Source organism: Lutjanus erythropterus, chromosome 6 (genome assembly GCF_056507025.1).
Source record: "Lutjanus erythropterus isolate fLutEry1 chromosome 6, fLutEry1.hap2, whole genome shotgun sequence".
Taxonomy (NCBI): domain Eukaryota; kingdom Metazoa; phylum Chordata; class Actinopteri; order Lutjaniformes; family Lutjanidae; genus Lutjanus; species Lutjanus erythropterus.
In genome coordinates this window covers 23,655,137-23,674,362 of record NC_139322.1, presented here as the reverse complement: position 1 = coordinate 23,674,362, position 19,226 = coordinate 23,655,137, and the positions used below count along the sequence as shown (strand labels likewise).

The following is a 19,226-nucleotide window of genomic DNA, read 5'->3' as shown; positions in this document are numbered from 1 at the left end:
ACACACACACTTATATAAAATGTATCATAACAGTTTAAGGTAACACTATTATTATTTGAGTGTGCATAAGCCTGTCATTACACTGTTATAATCATGTCATGACAGCTGTCATGAACATCTAGGAGTCTATGAATGTTTATGACTGTCATCATTAACTGCTATTTGGTCAGGTATGTTACTTTTAATGCAAAGCTGATACTGTTCGTGACACTGTTCTTTGTTATTACAACATGACATTAACCAAGCCAATAACATCTTTGTTATGACAACTTGACAATGAGCAAGACAAAAATGTCTTTGTTATGGCAACTTCACATTAACCATTACAAAACAACCTATCAATGTCTTTATCATGACAGTTTGACATTATCAAACTTAAAAAAAAAAAAAAAAGTTTAAGTTTGACATTATATTATTATATATGACATTATATTGTCATAAGTGGTTTGGTTTTGTCCTAACAGAGATATTGGTTTCTTGGTTAATGTGTTAAAGTGAAGTTGCCATAACAAAGACATCATTGGCTTGATTTATGTCAATCTGTCATAACAAAGACATTATTGGCTTAATTGCTGTCAAGTTGTTATAACAAAGACATTTAAAAAAAAATGTAAACTTTGCATTAAAAGTGACATAATTGACCAAATGACACTTGATGACAACAGTCAAACCTTCAAAAAGACTCTTTCCAGTTCATGGCAGGTGTCATGACATGGTTATGACAATATAATGACAGTCTTATGCACGCCCCTTCAAATAAAGTGTAACCCAGTTTAACAATCTCTCTTCAGTACCGTCATACTAATGCAAATGTTCTTTCTTCATTTCACACCTCTTGTTTTTGGCTTCAACCAAAAATACATTGCAGGGAGCGAGTAATCAATCAGCCTCGTGTCCAGACTGGAAGAAACAAAGAAGGCCCTGATAAGAAACACAGCCAGTCCAAGCCAAGGTTACTGTGAGTGTTTTCTATCTGCGTATGTGTGCGTGTGTGTGTTCTCCTTCATGAATAAGTTCATGACAAAAAAAGTGTTTGTCACTATCAACGACAGTGACGTTACCGTGGCCTCTGCTGTCAAAATATGAATAAATTACTTAAGGTTACTGTTGAACAGAATCATTAGTGTGTTTCATATCAAACATTTGTTCTTTGGTCATTTTCATCCTTCATGTTTGTCCTTGCATATTTTCTTTTAAGTAACATAGTTTTTTTTTTTGTATATATGTGTTTTCTTTTTTGTACAAGGTCATCTCAAAAATCCATCCGCACGAAAATAAATAAACGACTCCAGATGAAATACTTGTACTATTGCTCATAAAGACAAGCATAGCCACTTCCGTTCTAAGGCAACTGGGCTTCGTGATCTCTCGAGCAGCTTGGGAAAAAGCCTTCAAACATGGACAATGTCCTACATGTGTGCATCTGAGTACGTGACAACATACAGACGGGCCGAGCTCGTCTGTGTCGGCCGTCTCCCGTTCCCCAGTGTGTTCGCACTGCGCCTCAGTGCTCATCGTCGAGCTGACCACTCTGTCTCTCTGCAGTCTCTGTCTCATCAGTGCAGTGGGAGTCACGCTGCGGTCGGCCTCTCTGCTGTTAACTGCCTGGGGGACCGCTGGTGAGGAAGTAAGTGGTCATCTCCCCCTTCCCCTTCACCTTGACAACACCTCGACAGTCCAGCTGGTATCCGTTGTTGACCAGCACGTGGTGTAAGTCTGTGGTCACCTAAGACAGGACACGGACATTTGACACCATGGACGTGAGACACTCAACCCTTCGCAAGAGAGACACTGTCAGTCCCGGTTTCATGAATAATCTCTCTAAAGTCACTGTGAAACAGACAGAACATTAAGAATGGAATATCTGATACAGATAAAAGGTTTAAAACGTAAGGCATTTCATATAAAGGCAGAAAAAAGTACACACAAAAAATACATTTATTCATCTGTTAGTGCTGAAACAGATAGTAAATTGACAAAAAATTAATCAACAACAATTCAATTTAGTTTAAAGGGACAGCTTGAAAACAAAAAAAAAACATATTTCTTAGCTCTAGATTGTTTTGGTGTGATTCCTACATGAAACTGTTCACAACAACATCTGTGGATTATCTTGAATAACTGTAAAGAGACACTGCTCTTTAGTTTTCCAAATATATTTTTGGCGCTCCAGAAGCCATCTCGTTCCAGGATATATGAGAGACGACAAACACCTCTACAGCTGATATCTCGAAAAAACACTCCAAAATTATCTATAGGAGATGGATAAACACAGCAGCAACAAGATAAAAGGAAAAATGTGGATGTTGTGGTGAACTGTCCCTTTAAGAATGGATCACAGGTTTAAAAAGTACTACATTTTGTATAAAAGTATAGCAAAATAGATCTATTTATCTGTTTGTGCTGAAACAAATAGTTAGAATCAACAGAAAATTAATCCACAGCAATTCTGACAATCAATTTAGTTGAAGTCATTTATTAGGAATACACTTACACTTACTAGTTCCAGTTTTTCAAAGGTGGGGATTTTTTGCTTTTCTCTATTTTTTAAAACTGTAAACTAAACATCTTCTGGACTGTTTGGACTTGTATGTTAGATGTGAAGATTTACTGCTTCTCTGTGTTTTGTCTTATAAATTGGACTGTTGTTCATATAAGACATCATCTAAATTTTTGGACATTTCATAGACTTAACAATAAAAAATCAACAGATTATCTGGGAATGGGAATAATCATCTGTTGCAGCCCTCCTGTTTATAAACTGTGTATCATAGAGGGCATTTTGAGTTGCAGTGACTGATACTGTACAACAGATGGCAGCATTGTCCTGACTGTATCGCTCTGGCAGCCAATTTATGGATTTGATTTGTGGAAGAAATCCCACCACGGCTCTCAGTTAAGCTGCTGTACTTCACACTTTTCAAAATGAGTGCTGACATCAACTCTAAGTCCATGAATGAGATGATAAATCAGACTGTGGTAATCTTGTCCTTAGCTGACGTGACTGTCACTGCCTCTCTGGGGAACGTGATGACTGTTCACTGTGGTTTCCACAGATTTCCCTCTTGAAGATCAGATAAATGTGGGGAATTCAGATTTAGCTTCGTGCCTTCCTTCAGAGGAACACTAGAGCACCGTTTCTGCTGCTCAAGAACAGCATGTCCGGTGCTGACAGGGACTTTAGCTCAAGGGCACTTCTGCAGAGCAGATGTCTGTGCACAGATTGTATCAGCAGAACTAGTATTTGTATGACTTTCATACAGAGAAAAGACTTTGTCCACAAACAATAATTACAAATGTACACGCCTTGGAGTGATAAACATCTCTCAGTTCCAAGAAAGACAACAGTGGTGTGGACTTTCGTTTCCTAACGCAGAAGATGATAAAAATGCAGAACTTGTGTAAGATTTATGTATGTCTAAGCATCACTGATGCACACTTTCGTGTTGAGGAGACTGCTGACACACAGCGTAATGACTAATTCATAAGTCACTAGATTGGTATGTGGCTGATTCATTTAACAATAACTAAAACTGCCACTTCATGTTCTTGTGAACATTAAATTACCAACAGCTGAAGAGCAGAGTTCAACTGATTTATTGGTCGGGCAATTTTATCTTTCAATATTACACAGCTTACTTAAATACTTGATTCTGATTTGTTGATTACAGCATTATAAAATAAAATGATTTTCAGATGAATACGTCATGTCAAATTATTAACTTTTTTAAAGTAAGTAGCCATGAAGTAAGTGTGATAATGTACAGGGAACAGAATAAAGGTACACACACATCGAGGTCTTGAATCAACCATGAAAGGGTTAGAAAATCAATAATTTTACACAAACTGTTGATCTAAATTGATTTTATTGTTTTAAAAACAATTTTGCTCCTCCACAGTCTACCATCAGAACTGTGTCCATAGCAACGATCCGTTCCTTCAAGCAACTTCAGGTCTGTTCTTCATAAAAAAAAACAAAAACAGTCTGTTCTTCATAACAATGGTCGATGATTCAGAACACACCTGAGAATGCTGTAATTGACGAATCAGAATTGTGTTTTTAACAAAGCCATGTAATAATAATTTGCAATACTGACCCACTCATGGTACATTATCCAACTGTATAATATTTTTTCTTTTTTTAACATAACATAATTCTGAAAAAAGATGCTTGTATATAAAACAAATATAACAAACTGATTTCACCATTGGCTATTGTATGCTCTAAACCCCAAATATTTTTCAGTAGTTTGTTATATCGTCAAGAATATCATTTCAGAATCTGCTGAAATATCACAATATAAGTTTAGGGCCATATCACCCACCTCTAATCACCATCTGCCCTGAAAATCCAGTTTCCATCGGGCTCAACTGAGCAGGTAGTGAGAAGAATTTTATGGCCAACTTGAATGCAAATTTTTTGACACTTTGAATCTTGTGATTATTTTGGGTAAATATCATATTCATACTTGTAGATGGAACAGAAGCTGTCCCTCATTCACAGTGTTCATATATAATTTTAGATATTTTCTACTTTAAGTCACCAACATTTATGGAAACAATAAACAAAACAGGCTAAAAAACTTTCCAAATCTGTTTCTCTGTCCTTACTTTTGTAATGTCTCTTACCTTGCTCCTTTGTGGTCTTAATGTTTTTGTTTCTTTTGTTTTGTTGTATATATCCTTTTCTGATTTTCAGTATGACCTCTCCTTTGTTTCCTTTTCTGTGTTCGGTTTGCTGCAGTATTATTTCTACCAGTGTTGTTTGATTTTTGTCTCCAACATTTATATTTATTTGGTGCCTGTCTTGTTTTGCATATTCTAAAGAATTTTATTATTTTAAAAAAGGCCTGGAAAAGAGTGTGTGCAGTACCTGGATGTAGTCTGGGACTCCTGTGCTGTCCATCCGGCTGGCCACGTTGACTGTGTTCCCCCAGATATCATACTGGGGTTTCCTGGCTCCAATCACCCCTGCTACCACTGGCCCCATGTTCAATCCTGAGAACAAATCACCTGCTGTGTTACATCATACCACCTCCAGCATATTAACTCAATGATAACCCTTTTTCAAAAGAGGTAGATCACTGTAGCTCTCCTTTGACCGGGAAAAGGATTTTTTAAACTAATGCCAACACAAAGAAGATTTATCAGATAAGGTTTCAAGAGCAATTTCCACAACCTCCCAGGCTTACCTATCTTCATCTGGAAGTTGTTGAAGGAGTGCTCGTTGATGTATTTCATCTGCTCCCTGAGCCTCATGGCGTAGTCGGCCAGAGCCAGGATGTGAGAGCGGCCTTCTCTGTCGTAGGTGGAGTCGTTGAGGCCGGAGGCTGCCATGTAGGTGGAGCCGATGGTCTTGATTTTCTCCAGCTGACGGAACCTCTCCTCACTGATGATCTAGGGACGAGTAATCAACAATGCATAGGAGCAAAAAACAAGACAAATAAAGCAGCAATTCAGCATAAAACAAACATCTGCTTACCTCATCTTACAGACTTTATCCAGTATATATTCTCTATACTGATTTATCATTTTATTTCAATTGCTTACAAGCATCTGTCAATACTGAAGCAACTTTTTCAAAACATTCTGCATTACCAACATGCATCTTCACCAACTTTAATGAACTTTAATCTTTAAAGTTTATTAAAGTACATGCAATATAACAAGAATGAATCTCAAATGCAGTGATTTGCTTAAATATCTTTTATGTTTTCTATAACTTTGCAGAGTAATTGACATACAAACACATTCCTGAAATTCCTGGGCTGCAATAATAATGTTATTACAAAAAAAAAAGACATCAATCTTACTGTACATTACTGTGTACTATCCTCTTTTGTCAAACAGGACATCTAAGTTTTCAACAATAGTTGCAATAAGCTATGTTCTTTTAAGTATTATTTATGTAATTATACTGGAGATATTCTGCCTGGTCTTTCTATATGTTTCAATATGGTTACAGCAGAAATGCCTGATATTTGCCATCATTCTGTTTTGAATGTATTTTAACTGTTTTGAAATTAGTGTGTTGCCAATTGAAAAATGTCCTACAAATATAAAGCACAATGTTTACAAGTCTCTACAAGTCGTAGAGTATGAGTTAGAAAATAATTAATATACAGGCCTTTGAGTGATAAATGTAGTGGGAAATGTAGTCACTGAATGAATTTTGTGTGAAAGCAATGATTCACACTTTGGTCCACATAGATTTCTGTTTCACTGACTTTGTGAAGAGTTTTGAAAATGTGACTGGAGTTTAGACCAATCTTAGCAATTGAAAAGAACTGTAATCTGTATTCATCATCCTCTTTTATGTCTTTCTTCTCACCTCGTCAAAATCGGCGATGATCTCATTGAGCAGCCTGAGACACTCCACTCCCTCGTTGTTTGCCTCCAGTTCCACATAAAACTCAGAGAAGTTGCTGATGGAGGCAAACATGACTGCGACACACTCACACGACTGGTAGTACAACTCATCATTCCGGCGTTCCCGTGCAAGGAAGTGGGCGGCTACGTCCTTGGGCAGGATGTTGTGGAGCAGGCGGCGATTGTATGCCTGCAGCTCCTCCATCTCTTCTTTCTCCTCTGTGGCCTGAGGAGGGACAGGGAGAGATGTGGGTGCTAAGTCTCACCGTCATATGACTAGATTCCTGAAGTGTTGCTTTAGGCCCTTTTCATGGAAGATATTTTGACATGTCACAGTAGGTAAAACAGGTGCAAATAATAATATTATTTATGGCTACGTTGCATTTAGCTGCTTCAGTGTCAGGGTGCTGGTGTGGTGCATACTGACTCAAACTCACACTGTTTTACTGGGACTTTTTATTACTTTTTTATTAATGTTTGTATTAACGTATGCTGCCAGGGCTGAAAGAAGGCCAAAACAGTATTGTGCGCCACACAGGGTGAACAAACCATGAAAACATTCTGATCAAATCAGTTACGTAAGCTACAATTCCTGCTTTTAGGTACTAAAAACAAAAATGTCTTATTCATTTAGTATTATTGATGTGTTTTCACTTGTCTATTGCACTGATCAAGTGATGATCATTAATAATGGATTGTTGATGTAATTCGACCTGTTTTAAACCAGATGATGGAGAGTGCAGCTGCTACCACGGGAGGAATTTGAACATTAAAAAAATATGTTTTTAAGCTCCTACTGCTGAATGACAATTTGAGCTGCAAAAAAGATGTTTAAAATGAATATAACACACGTTAGCTGTGCCAGGAGTCTGTGCTTCCTGTCGTCCTAAAAATCTGTAACTAATCTTAATAAAATTAATGGCAAATGTTGGTATTCTATTTAATCCTTCTGACACGGCACAACCAACCCCAACTCCCTGTCCTATATTTCTCCCATTCTCATTTGCCACTCTGTACCACTAAAAGATTCAATACCAGTATGCAGTACTGGGAAAAGTGGACAGCAGCTGCCTGCCAGAACCTACATACAACAGCCCGTCATGATTACATTTACATTACATATCTGATAACATTAGGTCAGCATAAACAAGAATTTGTTTTCTTTAAATTGCTTTTAAATTGTTCCAGTTTGTGCCCAGTACAGATCTGTGGGTCTTTAATCCGTGCTGGAGGGGAGCCCTGCTGCCTTTCTAAAACTCTTTACTTACTGCTGGCTAACGTCAACTTCAGCTGCAGCTGACTGTCTGATATCGAGGCTGTGGGGTTTTGACAGGCAGTCGTTTCTTGCAAAAATCTCCTAAATAAAATGACAAACAAAATATGTTGTGTTGTTTTATAATGTTCAGCTTTATTCCAACTAGAATTACCGCCTTGCCAGCACCAAGTTTACATGCATGTCTATCCAGACGGCACTGGAATAATTTCCAGTGAGAAGCATGGTGTCATCATTTAGAGATTATTTTTTTAAAAAGGGGTACAGAGGACTAATAGAGAGCTGAGCATTATGATGTCACAGTCAAGTTGACCTTTGACCTTTTGGATATAAAATGACATCACCACATCATTTTATCCTGTTAGACATTTGTGGGACATTTTGTCATATTAGCGTATGAATTCTTTATGGCCAAAAACATGTCTTCCTTCATTTATGTGCCCAGTGTTCTTAAAAATCACAGACAGACACTTGTGAACTGTTATTAATATGTAATTAATTTAGCAGTAATATTCTTCTAATTTAAAACAGAACAAATTGTTCTGATTTTGACTTTGAACATTTTTTCAACATTCACAATAAATGATTTGCTATACGCCCACATGATGTTCTCTCTACACCACACAGGCGTTAAAAAGTTGAATGTGTGTGTTCAGGGATGCAGGGGCGATAGGAAAACAATATGAAGTGATGATGGTAGTGGCAGATGAAGATGGTAGTACCAGCAAGAACATCAATGTACTTTCAACCTTGGTTATTACTAACACAGTGCTTTTACATCTCAAAGTCAAAATGTCTACTGTGAAAAAGGCCTTTGGCTGAGTTTAAATAATAGTAGTTTAGTTTCTGTTTTATGTCTGAAACTGTTGTATTTACCTGCAGCTTCCAGAGGAAGTCGAGGCGTGCGGTGGACTCCACCTGCTGGCCATGCAGGTAGAGAGCCAGAACAAACACAGTCAGGATTACAGGGGTCATGATCTTCAGGGGGACCTTGGGCAAGCTCTCGGGGCTGAGCGAGGAAACAGGAGTTGACAAGAGTCATTAATGACACTCTTGCATGGGAGTAAAATATGTGCAACCTCACACAGACTAAAACACACGACAAGTGAGAGCTTCTTACCACTGTTCTGCAGTTTCATTGAAACCAAGCCTGGAAAACAGACCAGAGAAATTCATGTTAACAAACTACAACAACTGCAAGGATTAATCGATTAATCAATCAGCTGTCAATGATCAAATTAATCGCTAATTAGAGCTGATCAATTTGTTGATTATTATCAACTATTAAAATAATCACCAACTATTTTGATAAGTGATTGATCATTCTGAGTAATTTTCTCAGAAAAAGGTTTTCAGCCTCTCAGACATCAATATTTTTATGGTTTCTGTTCTCTTCTAAAACAGCAGAAGAAATATTGTTTTGTGGACAAAACAAGACATTTGAGGATGTCACCTTTTCAGTCCTCAACATTTTTCATCTCATCATTTTCTGACATTTTATGGATCAAACAACTAATCAATTAATCAAGACCAATGTCAATATTTTCTTTTGGGACATATTAGGACATCAGGTTGGGCTTTGGGAAACACTGATCAACATGACTTGTTGATTAAAACATGGATTAAGTGTGTGCAGCTTTACAGCTGCTTCCACAAACCACGGGCCAACTCCTCTTTCTCTGTTATGCATCTGTTATTTGTTGTAGTAGTGCAACTACAGTATGTACACCAATCAATCAAGTACATCCTAAAGCTGCTTCACTCTGTTCTCTCAATAGTTAATCATAGTGGCTTGCATAGGGTGGCACTAGCAACCAATTGCTTAATCGAGAAAACGATAAAAAGATTAATTGACAATGAAAAGTTAGTTAGTAACCATATGAGTCACTGAAATGAGGTGGTACAAAACAAAAAATATAAATTACTGTTGTACCACAGTAATGTGACACAAGACCTGAACTGTTCACCTTCAATATTTGGAAACGGTGAATGCGTGTGTGTGTGTGTGTGTGTGTGTGTGTGTGTGTGTGTGTGTGGTATGGAACTCACATGTTGTTGGCGTTGACCAGCAGGTCTGCGTTGTCAAACAGGGCCACCTGAGGCCACTCAACCAGCACGAGGAAAGTGAGCTGGATGAACAGCATCAGAGCCAGCTTCCCGATGCTGCTGATGTGGAGGAACACAGAACAGGCCAGCAGGGTCAGCAGTACGCTGTAGCTGAAATACTGCAGCAGAGAGAGGAGGCAGCCAGGGAGGAGGAGGAGGAGGAGGAAGAGGAGGAGGAGGAGGAAGGTCAGGTGAATATTCAAAAACATACTCATCATGCACACAGAAAAACACCTACGTACACGAGCACATGGGCACACTGATGATACACACACATGGTAAAATGTTCTGAGACTGACCTCGGGGAAATGGCAGGGCATGACCTGGCTGGAACACAGACGCAAACCGTCCTCTGCTGTCTTGGTCAGGTTGTGCAGCAGGCAGAGAGTCACTACGGACGTGTTCAGCTCGCTGCCCACACACTCCCGTAGTCTCACTCTGCTGCAGGTAAACTGGCAGGAAAAGAGGACAGTCTGTCAATTAACCATCACACAGTAAACGAGAAACAATTATAAAACATGTACTTTACTGTGTCCCCTCTGAATGACAGTAGAGCCCAATCGATACTGGGCTTATGAAGTCGAGACCAATATGCATGTTTATGTATATCTTACAGTCTGAACCATAACAGTATTGATTTCAGAGTGAAAAACTCACAGATTAGTGATATAGTGGCTGATACTACGAATTTTTGAGCTAGAATAAAAATGTGGGTTGTGCACCAATTTTGCACCAATATGACTGATGCAACGGTACTCAGTAGGCTTTATTATAGAATATTATGTATTTTATTGAACCTGCTAAATAATTTAATTTAAACACATACCAACAAATTGTAGACAGGTGCACTGAGAAAAGATAAAACTGAAAATAAATAAATGAATAAAATAAATAGCTAAATAAACATCAGTACTGTTCAGCATCAGTCAACTGCTGAATATTTTAATATTACCAGTCAATTAATCTAAATCACCCCAGGTATTGTTTCCTGTATTATGTTCTTTTAAAAAAAGTTTTCATATCGGTCCATGATGGTAAACATAAATGCTGATACTGACATATCCCCTATAGGCCCATTTGTGGCCAATATCAGGCCGCTATATTGGTCAGACTTTAGTATATATTTGCAGGTAACAAGCATTTTGATAAATATCAATTGGTTATTGAAGAATTTTGACCAAGATATATTTTGAGAGGGCTATTTTATATTTGAAAAATAGTGCTCTGATGATCAAACAATGTACACAATGATGCTGTTAAGCGTAATATGCATGATTTTAGTATAAAACATCCAAAAACGTCACTGAAACTGTCAACAGAATGTGAAGAAAAGCCCTCTGTAATTATAAATGGGCCATTCTAAGGTAACAAAAACACAACAATCCTTATTTTTAGGTGATTATACACTCATGAAGACATACTTATTAATATTAAATTAAATATTAAATCGCCAAAAAGCTCTTGAGTCTATCCAGAGACACTAAACCAGGTGTTTTAATTCAAGAAATATGAATCATTTTTGCCTTCAGTCACGCTGCTCTAAAATAACATAAATTAAGAATGTATCAAAGTACAATGACAGTCAAAGAAAGAGTCAAAGAATGAAAAGACTGATGCCCTACATGGCAGAACATAGAGAGAGCAGCTGCTGAACTCAGTAAGCAAGATAAGGTACTGAATAAGTCTAATAAGACTGTGACAATGACCAGCCAATCACAGGCTGGAACAACTCTGCAGGCAGCCAATCATACAAGTGGATCAGCAAAAAGCCACAGCTACAGAGCATGAGCAGAGAGAGTGACACACAGGGTGACACCTGTCCAACAATGGCCACAGTTAAACCTATCTTAAAGATTTGCAATGCAAAACAGGTACAGAATATAAAGTAAAAAACATCTTTGCTTAACTTAGTCACAGCATAGTTTCCATGGCTGACATTTTTGTACATAGCATCATTTTAAAAAGCACATTTGTATGTTGTTGATGTATAGAAGTGAGGTTTTCAGTACTGATAAACAGTTTTTAATCTTTCCATACAGTGTTTTTAATCCATACATTCACAAACACAATGCAAAATAAGTTTACAAGATGTTGTTAAACATGATTTTAAAAAATGTGATTGTTAAAAATAGACTTGATCTCTACAACCCCATCTGTCACAGTGACAGATTATGACAAAGCTACGGCTAAATCTCTAATTCCAGCATAAACCTCAGCAAATTGGTCTAATTTTTAAAACAAATGTCAGGATGGAAGTTCTTCCATTCCATTTTTTTGTTACATGGAATAGGCCTACCTAAAAAGAAATCAATATCAGTTTAAGTGTATGCTTTATTTAGGATAGTTTCACTGCTTTGTCTTGCTGCCTTTTCTGACAGGAAACCACTGTTATGTAAGCCAAATATCGGTCAACCAGACTCCAGTCACACAATAACACACACAAACTAACAGATTGTGGCAGTGATAGACCAGCAACTCCTGTGTTCTGTGAAGAACAATTACTGATTTTGCCACTGAATTCGTGTTGGTTTGTAGAGAGCATTATTTTTCTTATATAACATCGGTTTCCTATTGGAAAAGGCTGTCTGAAGTCACGGTAAAGTGGTGAAAATATTCTAAATTGAGTGTACACTTGAACTAACTGACTGTGGATGTGTACCACTACAAATAATCCAAAGTATCCCTTTAATGGGAGAACAAACAAATGTTAGTAAGAAAAATACATAAGCCCTTCCCTGATGTCATTGTGGGGCAACTTGAAACAGCATGTTACATGATACCAAAATCATAAAAACGAAGAGCTGTAGTGCCTACCATGTTAGCAAAAGAGGAAATGAAGAGGAGGAGGATGGTGAAGACGCCCACGAGTGTGCTGTTTGCATGGGACTGGACTATTTTCTTGGTTACTGTCTGCAAGGCAGCTGGAAAGAGCTTGAATCCACACAGCAGGGAGAAGATCAGATAAGAGAGTTAATGCCATTAGTGATGCTGGCTGAAGACATATGATAATGACTCTTATCTGAAGATATCTGCAAGAGAAATCACATGAGCAGTAAACGCCTTTGTTCTCACTTTGATGCAGGAGTAGATGGCACAGATGAAGAGGATGTTGGCGAGGATGATGAAGATGCTGATGTAAAGACCAAGCATAAGTGTTGTTCTGCGGAAGAGAAGGAAACAGACTCATTAGGATGTATAATTCTCATTAACTCCTCATAAACTAATCAAGAAAAGCACATTTCCTGTCCACAATTCAGCATTACTGGAAAACTGGAAAAGGCGACTTATGGGAGAGAGCTACTTACTTTGGGAAAATGATAATCTGAATGAAACAGATGAAGCAGAAAACAAGGAGTGTGCAGGCCACATATCCCCCAAAACGATCGTCAACCTTTTTGGAGTACTGAAAACAGAAAATCAGTAAAAAATAAGTTTCCTTCTAATGCAGTGAAATAAGAAATAGTCAAGGTAACACTTTATTTGAAGGACTGTGCATAAGGTTGTCATTATGCTGTCATAATCTGTCTCTCATTAACATGAGAGAATATTTATGAATGTTTATGACTGTTGTCTTTAGGTGTCGGTCATTTATTAATTATCTGTTTATTTATTAATTTATTATTAATTCAGCCAATTATTTTCATTATTTTGTCAAACTGGCCTTATAACATTTAATGACATCTTTATGATAACTCCACATGGTATCACTTAAGCTGAAGTCCAGGAAATCATTCATGACACTGTTATAATGGTGTCATGACCACCAGTGTCAAAACCAACCACATATGACAGTTTAATGTATTGTTAAAACACAATGCTAAACAGAGTCTTTAAGTTTGATAATGTCAGGTTGTCATGACAAAGACATCGGCAGGTTATGATGACTTAGTTAATGAATAGTTGTCATAAGAAAGATATGTTTATCGTGATTAATGTCAAGTTGTCATATAAAAGACATCTCAAATTATGTCAACTTTTCGCTAAAAGTGACATAAATGACCGAATGACACGTATTGACAACAGCCATAAACATTCATTAAGTCATGTTCATGACAGGTGATATTGTCATGGTTACGACAGTGTAATGACAGTCTTATGCACACCAATGTAAATTCAGTGTTACCAATAATAAATTCAGTTTATTTGACAGGGCATTACGTTGAATTTCAAACCAACTCCAATCAAATACCAACCTTTTTCTCAAGGTCGGCGGTCTGAAAGGTGAGCAGGAACTTCTTGACATGGTCCTTCCTCAGCTGGTCGATGCTGCGCGCGTCGATCGCCCGTCCAAGAAACTCATCCACCTCATCCTCGGGGTTCAGGGCCTCCTGAGCGCAGCGGCTACGTGGTAGATGGAACAATAGGTCACAGTGTGGTGTGTGTTTGTAACCGTGTGTGAGTGTGTGTGTGAGGGAGTTGGCCTATGCTATGACAGGCAGGATGACTCAGAGATAATGTGGAATTAGTGCTGGCTTGGATCTGACTGTATAAAACCAACAGTGGGCTCTAAAGTTATAGTGCTACAGTGACAGTCTGCCAGTCAACCACTAATAACAAAAAGTTACCTTAATAACAAAAACGGGGGGAAAAACACTCACTTGTCTTTGCTGGATGCTTCATCGATGCCCTGAGAAAAACAAAAACAGAAAGTGAAAATGAGACAAGAAAGTGGAGGAAAGAAAAAGAGATTAATGTGCAGCCACAGTGCAACTGAAAAACAGACAGAGACTCAGACATCTGCACAGCTAATCCCTGCGAGCCAGACTGATGTTTTAATTAATGCTCGGAGGCTTCAAATTACACCCTCTTTGCCCCTAGGGCTCAAACCCTCTGAGATGGAGAGGACAAAAGGAGGAGGAGAGGGGAAGAATATAGCAAAGACAAGGAAATGAGACTTGTAGCATAAAGAGAGGGAGGAAGTGAGAAAAAGAAATATCTGCAGCTGCAGCCTCATCAGATTAGCTTCAGGAGTAAATGATGCACTGGGAATCCCTGAGAGCCCTGTTGTAGCTCCTGTTTGTGTGACAGGCACAGATCAATACTTCTGCTCTCATTCCCATTGTCTCCTTTAGGGTTTAGCATATAGTCAGTTCTGTACGCATCTGTCACCTTCAGGCACACAAAACCATATTTATAGAACATCTTATTCATTCTTGTCAAAGCTATTCTAAAAGAGTCAACAGGCATATTAGCGGTTTTGTGAGACTGCATTTAGCGGAGTCATTGCGCTGTTCCCAGGGTTTCATGTACCTCAATTCTACATATGTGCTGTCCCAGGATCTTAAGTTCCCAGGGTCCTGTTTTCCCCAGCTCCATATAGCACATAATCAGTTAAGGTTAGGGGTTAGCATAGGACAGAGGTTTTCAAAGTGGGAAGCAGTCCTCCCCAGGGGGGGGCTCCAAACAGTTTCAGGGGAGGCTCAGCGGACTTAAGTGAAAAAACTGGTGCATTAGTTAGAGACAGTTCAGAGACACAGTATTCGCTAATAGTCACGCATAGCCATAAAGGTGTGGCTCCACACACAAATATTCTGCTATAGGGGAAATAACACTCTGGCTTGTTTGTAGTTCTTTAACCCAATCACAATCATCTTGGGCAGCACTAAGACTAGGATGACTTGACAACGCCCCTGCAAAATGATGTCGGGGGTAACTTGTTCTAGTGGAACTTTTGCAGGTGAGGAGGTGAGCCCTGGAATTAAAATGGCTAAATTCCCGCTAAAGAAAAGATAACAGCTGCTAGCTTGTTTACGTTTGTACTGCTGCCGACAAAAGTGCTAATTTGATATACAGTGTGTAGGTTTCTAGTTGATGGTGATCTTTGAAAATGATTATAGCGGATGCCGAATGAGACAGACTTATACCAACAGTCTACATCCAGAGAATCAGACTAGATACTAATACATTTCTTTGGACAGAGCCTTTGTCTGAGGGGAGGCTCTCAGTCTCAGACTCTGAATACCTCTGGCAGAGAACATATGATCTTGGGAAAGTATGACACTGGGAACTCAGGCACTCCAGTTAGCATGCCAACATACAAACAACATTAACGCTAATATGCTAATATGTTGACCAGGATTAATGTTTATCATATTCAGTTGCGAAGAACGCTATGTTAAAAGTTCAGATTTGACACCTGTGGTTTACAGGTATCTATCAGAAGGAACATAATTATTACTGGCAAAGTGCCGTGAAATAATTTGGTATTAAACTAAACACAAAGTGCAGCTGAGGCTGATGAGAATTACAAATTGTAAATCCAAGTGTTGGACAGACAAAAATTTTGACCTGATGATGACACTACAGGAAATGCTACAAGATCAGCACAATTATTAGAATTCATCTTGAGGGAAACATGAAGTTCTGTGCCAAAATTCATGGTATCAATTTAAACTGTTGAGATATTTCAGTTTTAAGTTACTATAAAGTGTGTTGACAGGAAGTTGGTAAAAATTCTGACATGACAATAGTTCCTCTGACCCCTGAATGACTTCATACATAGAAGAAGAAATACCTGACATATCAGCATCTATTTTACATAATTAGAAAGGATATTTGTTTATGATTTGACTTCAGAGTGTGGAGAGGATGAGACAGGAAATCAGATATAGACGAGACGAGCAGGTGCCATGTGCTCAGTTAAGTGCTCCCTGCGAGTATCTCACCATCTGCCTGAAGACTTTGGACTCCTTAGTTCTGGAGAACGATCTGTCAGGGACCCAGCGCGGCATCAATCCCTCGGCAGAATTTGCACGTGCTCGCTGCATCTTGGCCATCATGGCTTTCTCCTCTTTCTGAAAGTGAAGAAAACCCCACCAGGGTAAAAAAAACAAGGTCTTCTATGCCAGGTGACAAGCCATTATATTGTTTGTGTGAAATATGGCACTGGTGTGAAGTTCTGAAGAGGTCATGCAGATAATCAAGGACATGTGTGCTTGTGTGCCTGTGTGTGTGTGTGTGTACGCGTGTGTGGGTGAGTGTGTGACCGTTCACTAACCCTTTTCTGGCTGCAGCCGAGCACCAAGAAGGTTTCGATGTTGTGCTCTTTCAGGTAAGCATTCCTCTCCCCTCCAAATCCCGGCTCCACCTCGTAGTCCCCGTTCAGATACTGTAGTGTGGCCTTGGTGATGTGGATACGCCTACACACACACACACACACACACACACACACACACACACACACACACACACACACACACACACACACACACACACACACACACACACACACACACACACACAAAACAAAAAACAAAAATCATAAAAACATATTGTGTGTTACAGACATGGGAAGTAACACATATTTATACTTCTTAAATCTTAAACACATATATCTGTATTTTCTACTCCTTATATTGTCAAACCAAACTTGCTACTTGGTGTGTCTGTCAGAGTGTATATCACATACAACAGACGAAACATTATGAAACAGAGAAGGAGATTTGACCATGGAGAAAAGGTGAAGTTCAGTTAACAGAAACAGCCAGTAGAAATGTCATTCAGAGGGTGACTTATTACTTTTATACTTTGAGTACATTTACTTATGCTTTTACACATGCCTGTCCGTATACTTGAGTAAAGAGGAAACTTGTGATGCCTCTGGAGCAGGTTGCAGGAACTGGTCTTTATGAAGCCTGGTCCTAACTGCCAGACAGTCAGTCTTTGTTAAGACCAGTCTTTAGAGTGGACAACCAAACTTAAGCTTAGTTTTAACGACGCCCAGCCTTAGCGATGCGTGTTCACGTGAAGGTCCACAAGACTATGCCTGTTGCCTAGTAGTGTGTGTTGCTAGGATACATTGTTAACAATCTTCAATTGTCAGGCTAATTCATAGCTAATCATTTGTAATTTGTGGCAACATTATGGAGGACCAGAGATAAAGAAAGGCCTATTACATCTTGCATTAAGGTAAGACAATTACTAGAGCTGTAAAACCAGCATTAGAAAACGCTGAATGCCAAGCATTCCAAAGTAATGATGAATAACAAGAAGCAGTCGACTTGGAGAGAAAAAAGAGAAGAAATAAATAGCTGTTCAGATAAAATAGATGGGCAGATGTTAGTAAGCACGCTGTCTGTTTTAAGTTATTTCTCCATTGAACTTGTAACTGCAATATCCCTAGACTCCCTTAAAAAATTATGCAACTTTGTGTGGAGAATCTTAATAAATGTGAGACGCTGTTCACGACAAATTTGAGCCTTTTTGTAAATTTGGCAAATGTTATAGATACATATGTACAGTATGTCAGTGTGTAACTGTTTGTTTGTCCGTGCATGTCAGCTACTGTGCAATAAATGACTGCTGTGTCACTGGCACATAAGGTCACCTGTATTGCTTTAATATTCCACGCAGCTCTGTTGAATAACTAATCTCTTTGAGCGTTCATGACACAGAATAGAAGGTATTCATTACTAGAGGTTTTATATCTGTATTAATCAGCCTAGATTTTGACTTTACATCTGCTCCTGACCAGACGTAAGATTTACACACAGTCTTAAGCCTAGATGGTGCAACCAGGGTAACTATTAGATCGGAATCAGAATGCCAAGTCACGACTAATTTAGCTTAAGACCAGGTGTAAGTGCTGTTGGTGCAACTGGCCCCTGTGTGTTAGAAGCAAGGCTTCGACTTGGCGCAGTAGCAGGTAGAGCAGGACGGACTTACCCCGCCTTCCCCCCGGCCTCCATTTGGTTGGCGAGCGTCACGTCGTTGGACCAGACGTCAAACTGCCACTTGCGTAGACCCAGCACCCCACAGTGAACGCGCCCGCTGTGGATGCCCACCCGCATGTTCACATTAACACCGGTCACCTCTCTCACCAGCCTGCAGACACGCACACAGACACATACACACACACACATACTACTGTCAAAAAACCTGGTGTCACCTTCATCAGCATCACAGCGTCTCTTCTCCACCTCGTGCAGCACAAGCAAAGCAAGAAACCTCTATTTAACCATCTCTGGAGTGTTAGATGACTGTAAGGGTATGTGTTCTTGTTCTGAGTTCTGAGTGTTTTGATGCAGCAGTTTGTGTTTGACTCACGAGATGGCCTCAATCATGTCTACTCCCATCTCCACACAGCAGTGGGCGTGGTCAGCCCGAGGCTCAGGCAGCCCCGACACACAGTAGTAACAGTCCCCGAGGATCTTAATACGCAGGCAGTGGTTCTCCTGTATGGCAAGGACACACACACACACACACACACACACACACACACACACACACACACACACACATACACACACACAGTCGTGTTTCCATCACTTCAGAGGAAATTATCTTGACTTAGATTCATTTCCTGGAGACTTACTCCAAGTTTACCCCTAATCACTACTAACCCTAACCCCTACCCAAGTCTTCACCTTTAAATTTGATTTACATTATAGTGACTCGTGTTTTGTCCCAATAATGTGAGTGTGTAAACAGATTTATGTCCTCACAACATGAGTAATACACATCCATTTATCAGGCCCTG

General features: G+C 39.1%; 1 protein-coding gene across 1 annotated transcript in view; it reads right to left on the bottom strand.

Annotated features, from left to right (window-relative positions):
* Positions 1-1,370: 1,370 nt before the first annotated feature.
* The window catches only part of LOC146325324 (adenylate cyclase type 6-like), a 55,884-nt gene continuing 38,028 nt past the window's right edge, over positions 1,371-19,226 (bottom strand). Inside the window, exons 7-23 of the mRNA XM_084721262.1 lie at positions 18,794-18,921; positions 18,413-18,571; positions 16,746-16,887; positions 16,414-16,542; positions 14,347-14,375; positions 13,942-14,089; positions 13,054-13,151; positions 12,821-12,908; positions 12,563-12,679; positions 10,048-10,200; positions 9,692-9,867; positions 8,763-8,792; positions 8,519-8,651; positions 6,332-6,595; positions 5,193-5,397; positions 4,874-4,998; positions 1,371-1,726 (exon numbers count right to left, since the gene is read on the bottom strand). Coding sequence (XP_084577388.1) covers positions 1,598-1,726; positions 4,874-4,998; positions 5,193-5,397; positions 6,332-6,595; positions 8,519-8,651; positions 8,763-8,792; positions 9,692-9,867; positions 10,048-10,200; positions 12,563-12,679; positions 12,821-12,908; positions 13,054-13,151; positions 13,942-14,089; positions 14,347-14,375; positions 16,414-16,542; positions 16,746-16,887; positions 18,413-18,571; positions 18,794-18,921 — 2,253 coding nt within the window. The 3' untranslated portion in view covers positions 1,371-1,597. The remainder of the gene's footprint in view (positions 1,727-4,873; positions 4,999-5,192; positions 5,398-6,331; positions 6,596-8,518; positions 8,652-8,762; positions 8,793-9,691; positions 9,868-10,047; positions 10,201-12,562; positions 12,680-12,820; positions 12,909-13,053; positions 13,152-13,941; positions 14,090-14,346; positions 14,376-16,413; positions 16,543-16,745; positions 16,888-18,412; positions 18,572-18,793; positions 18,922-19,226) is intronic.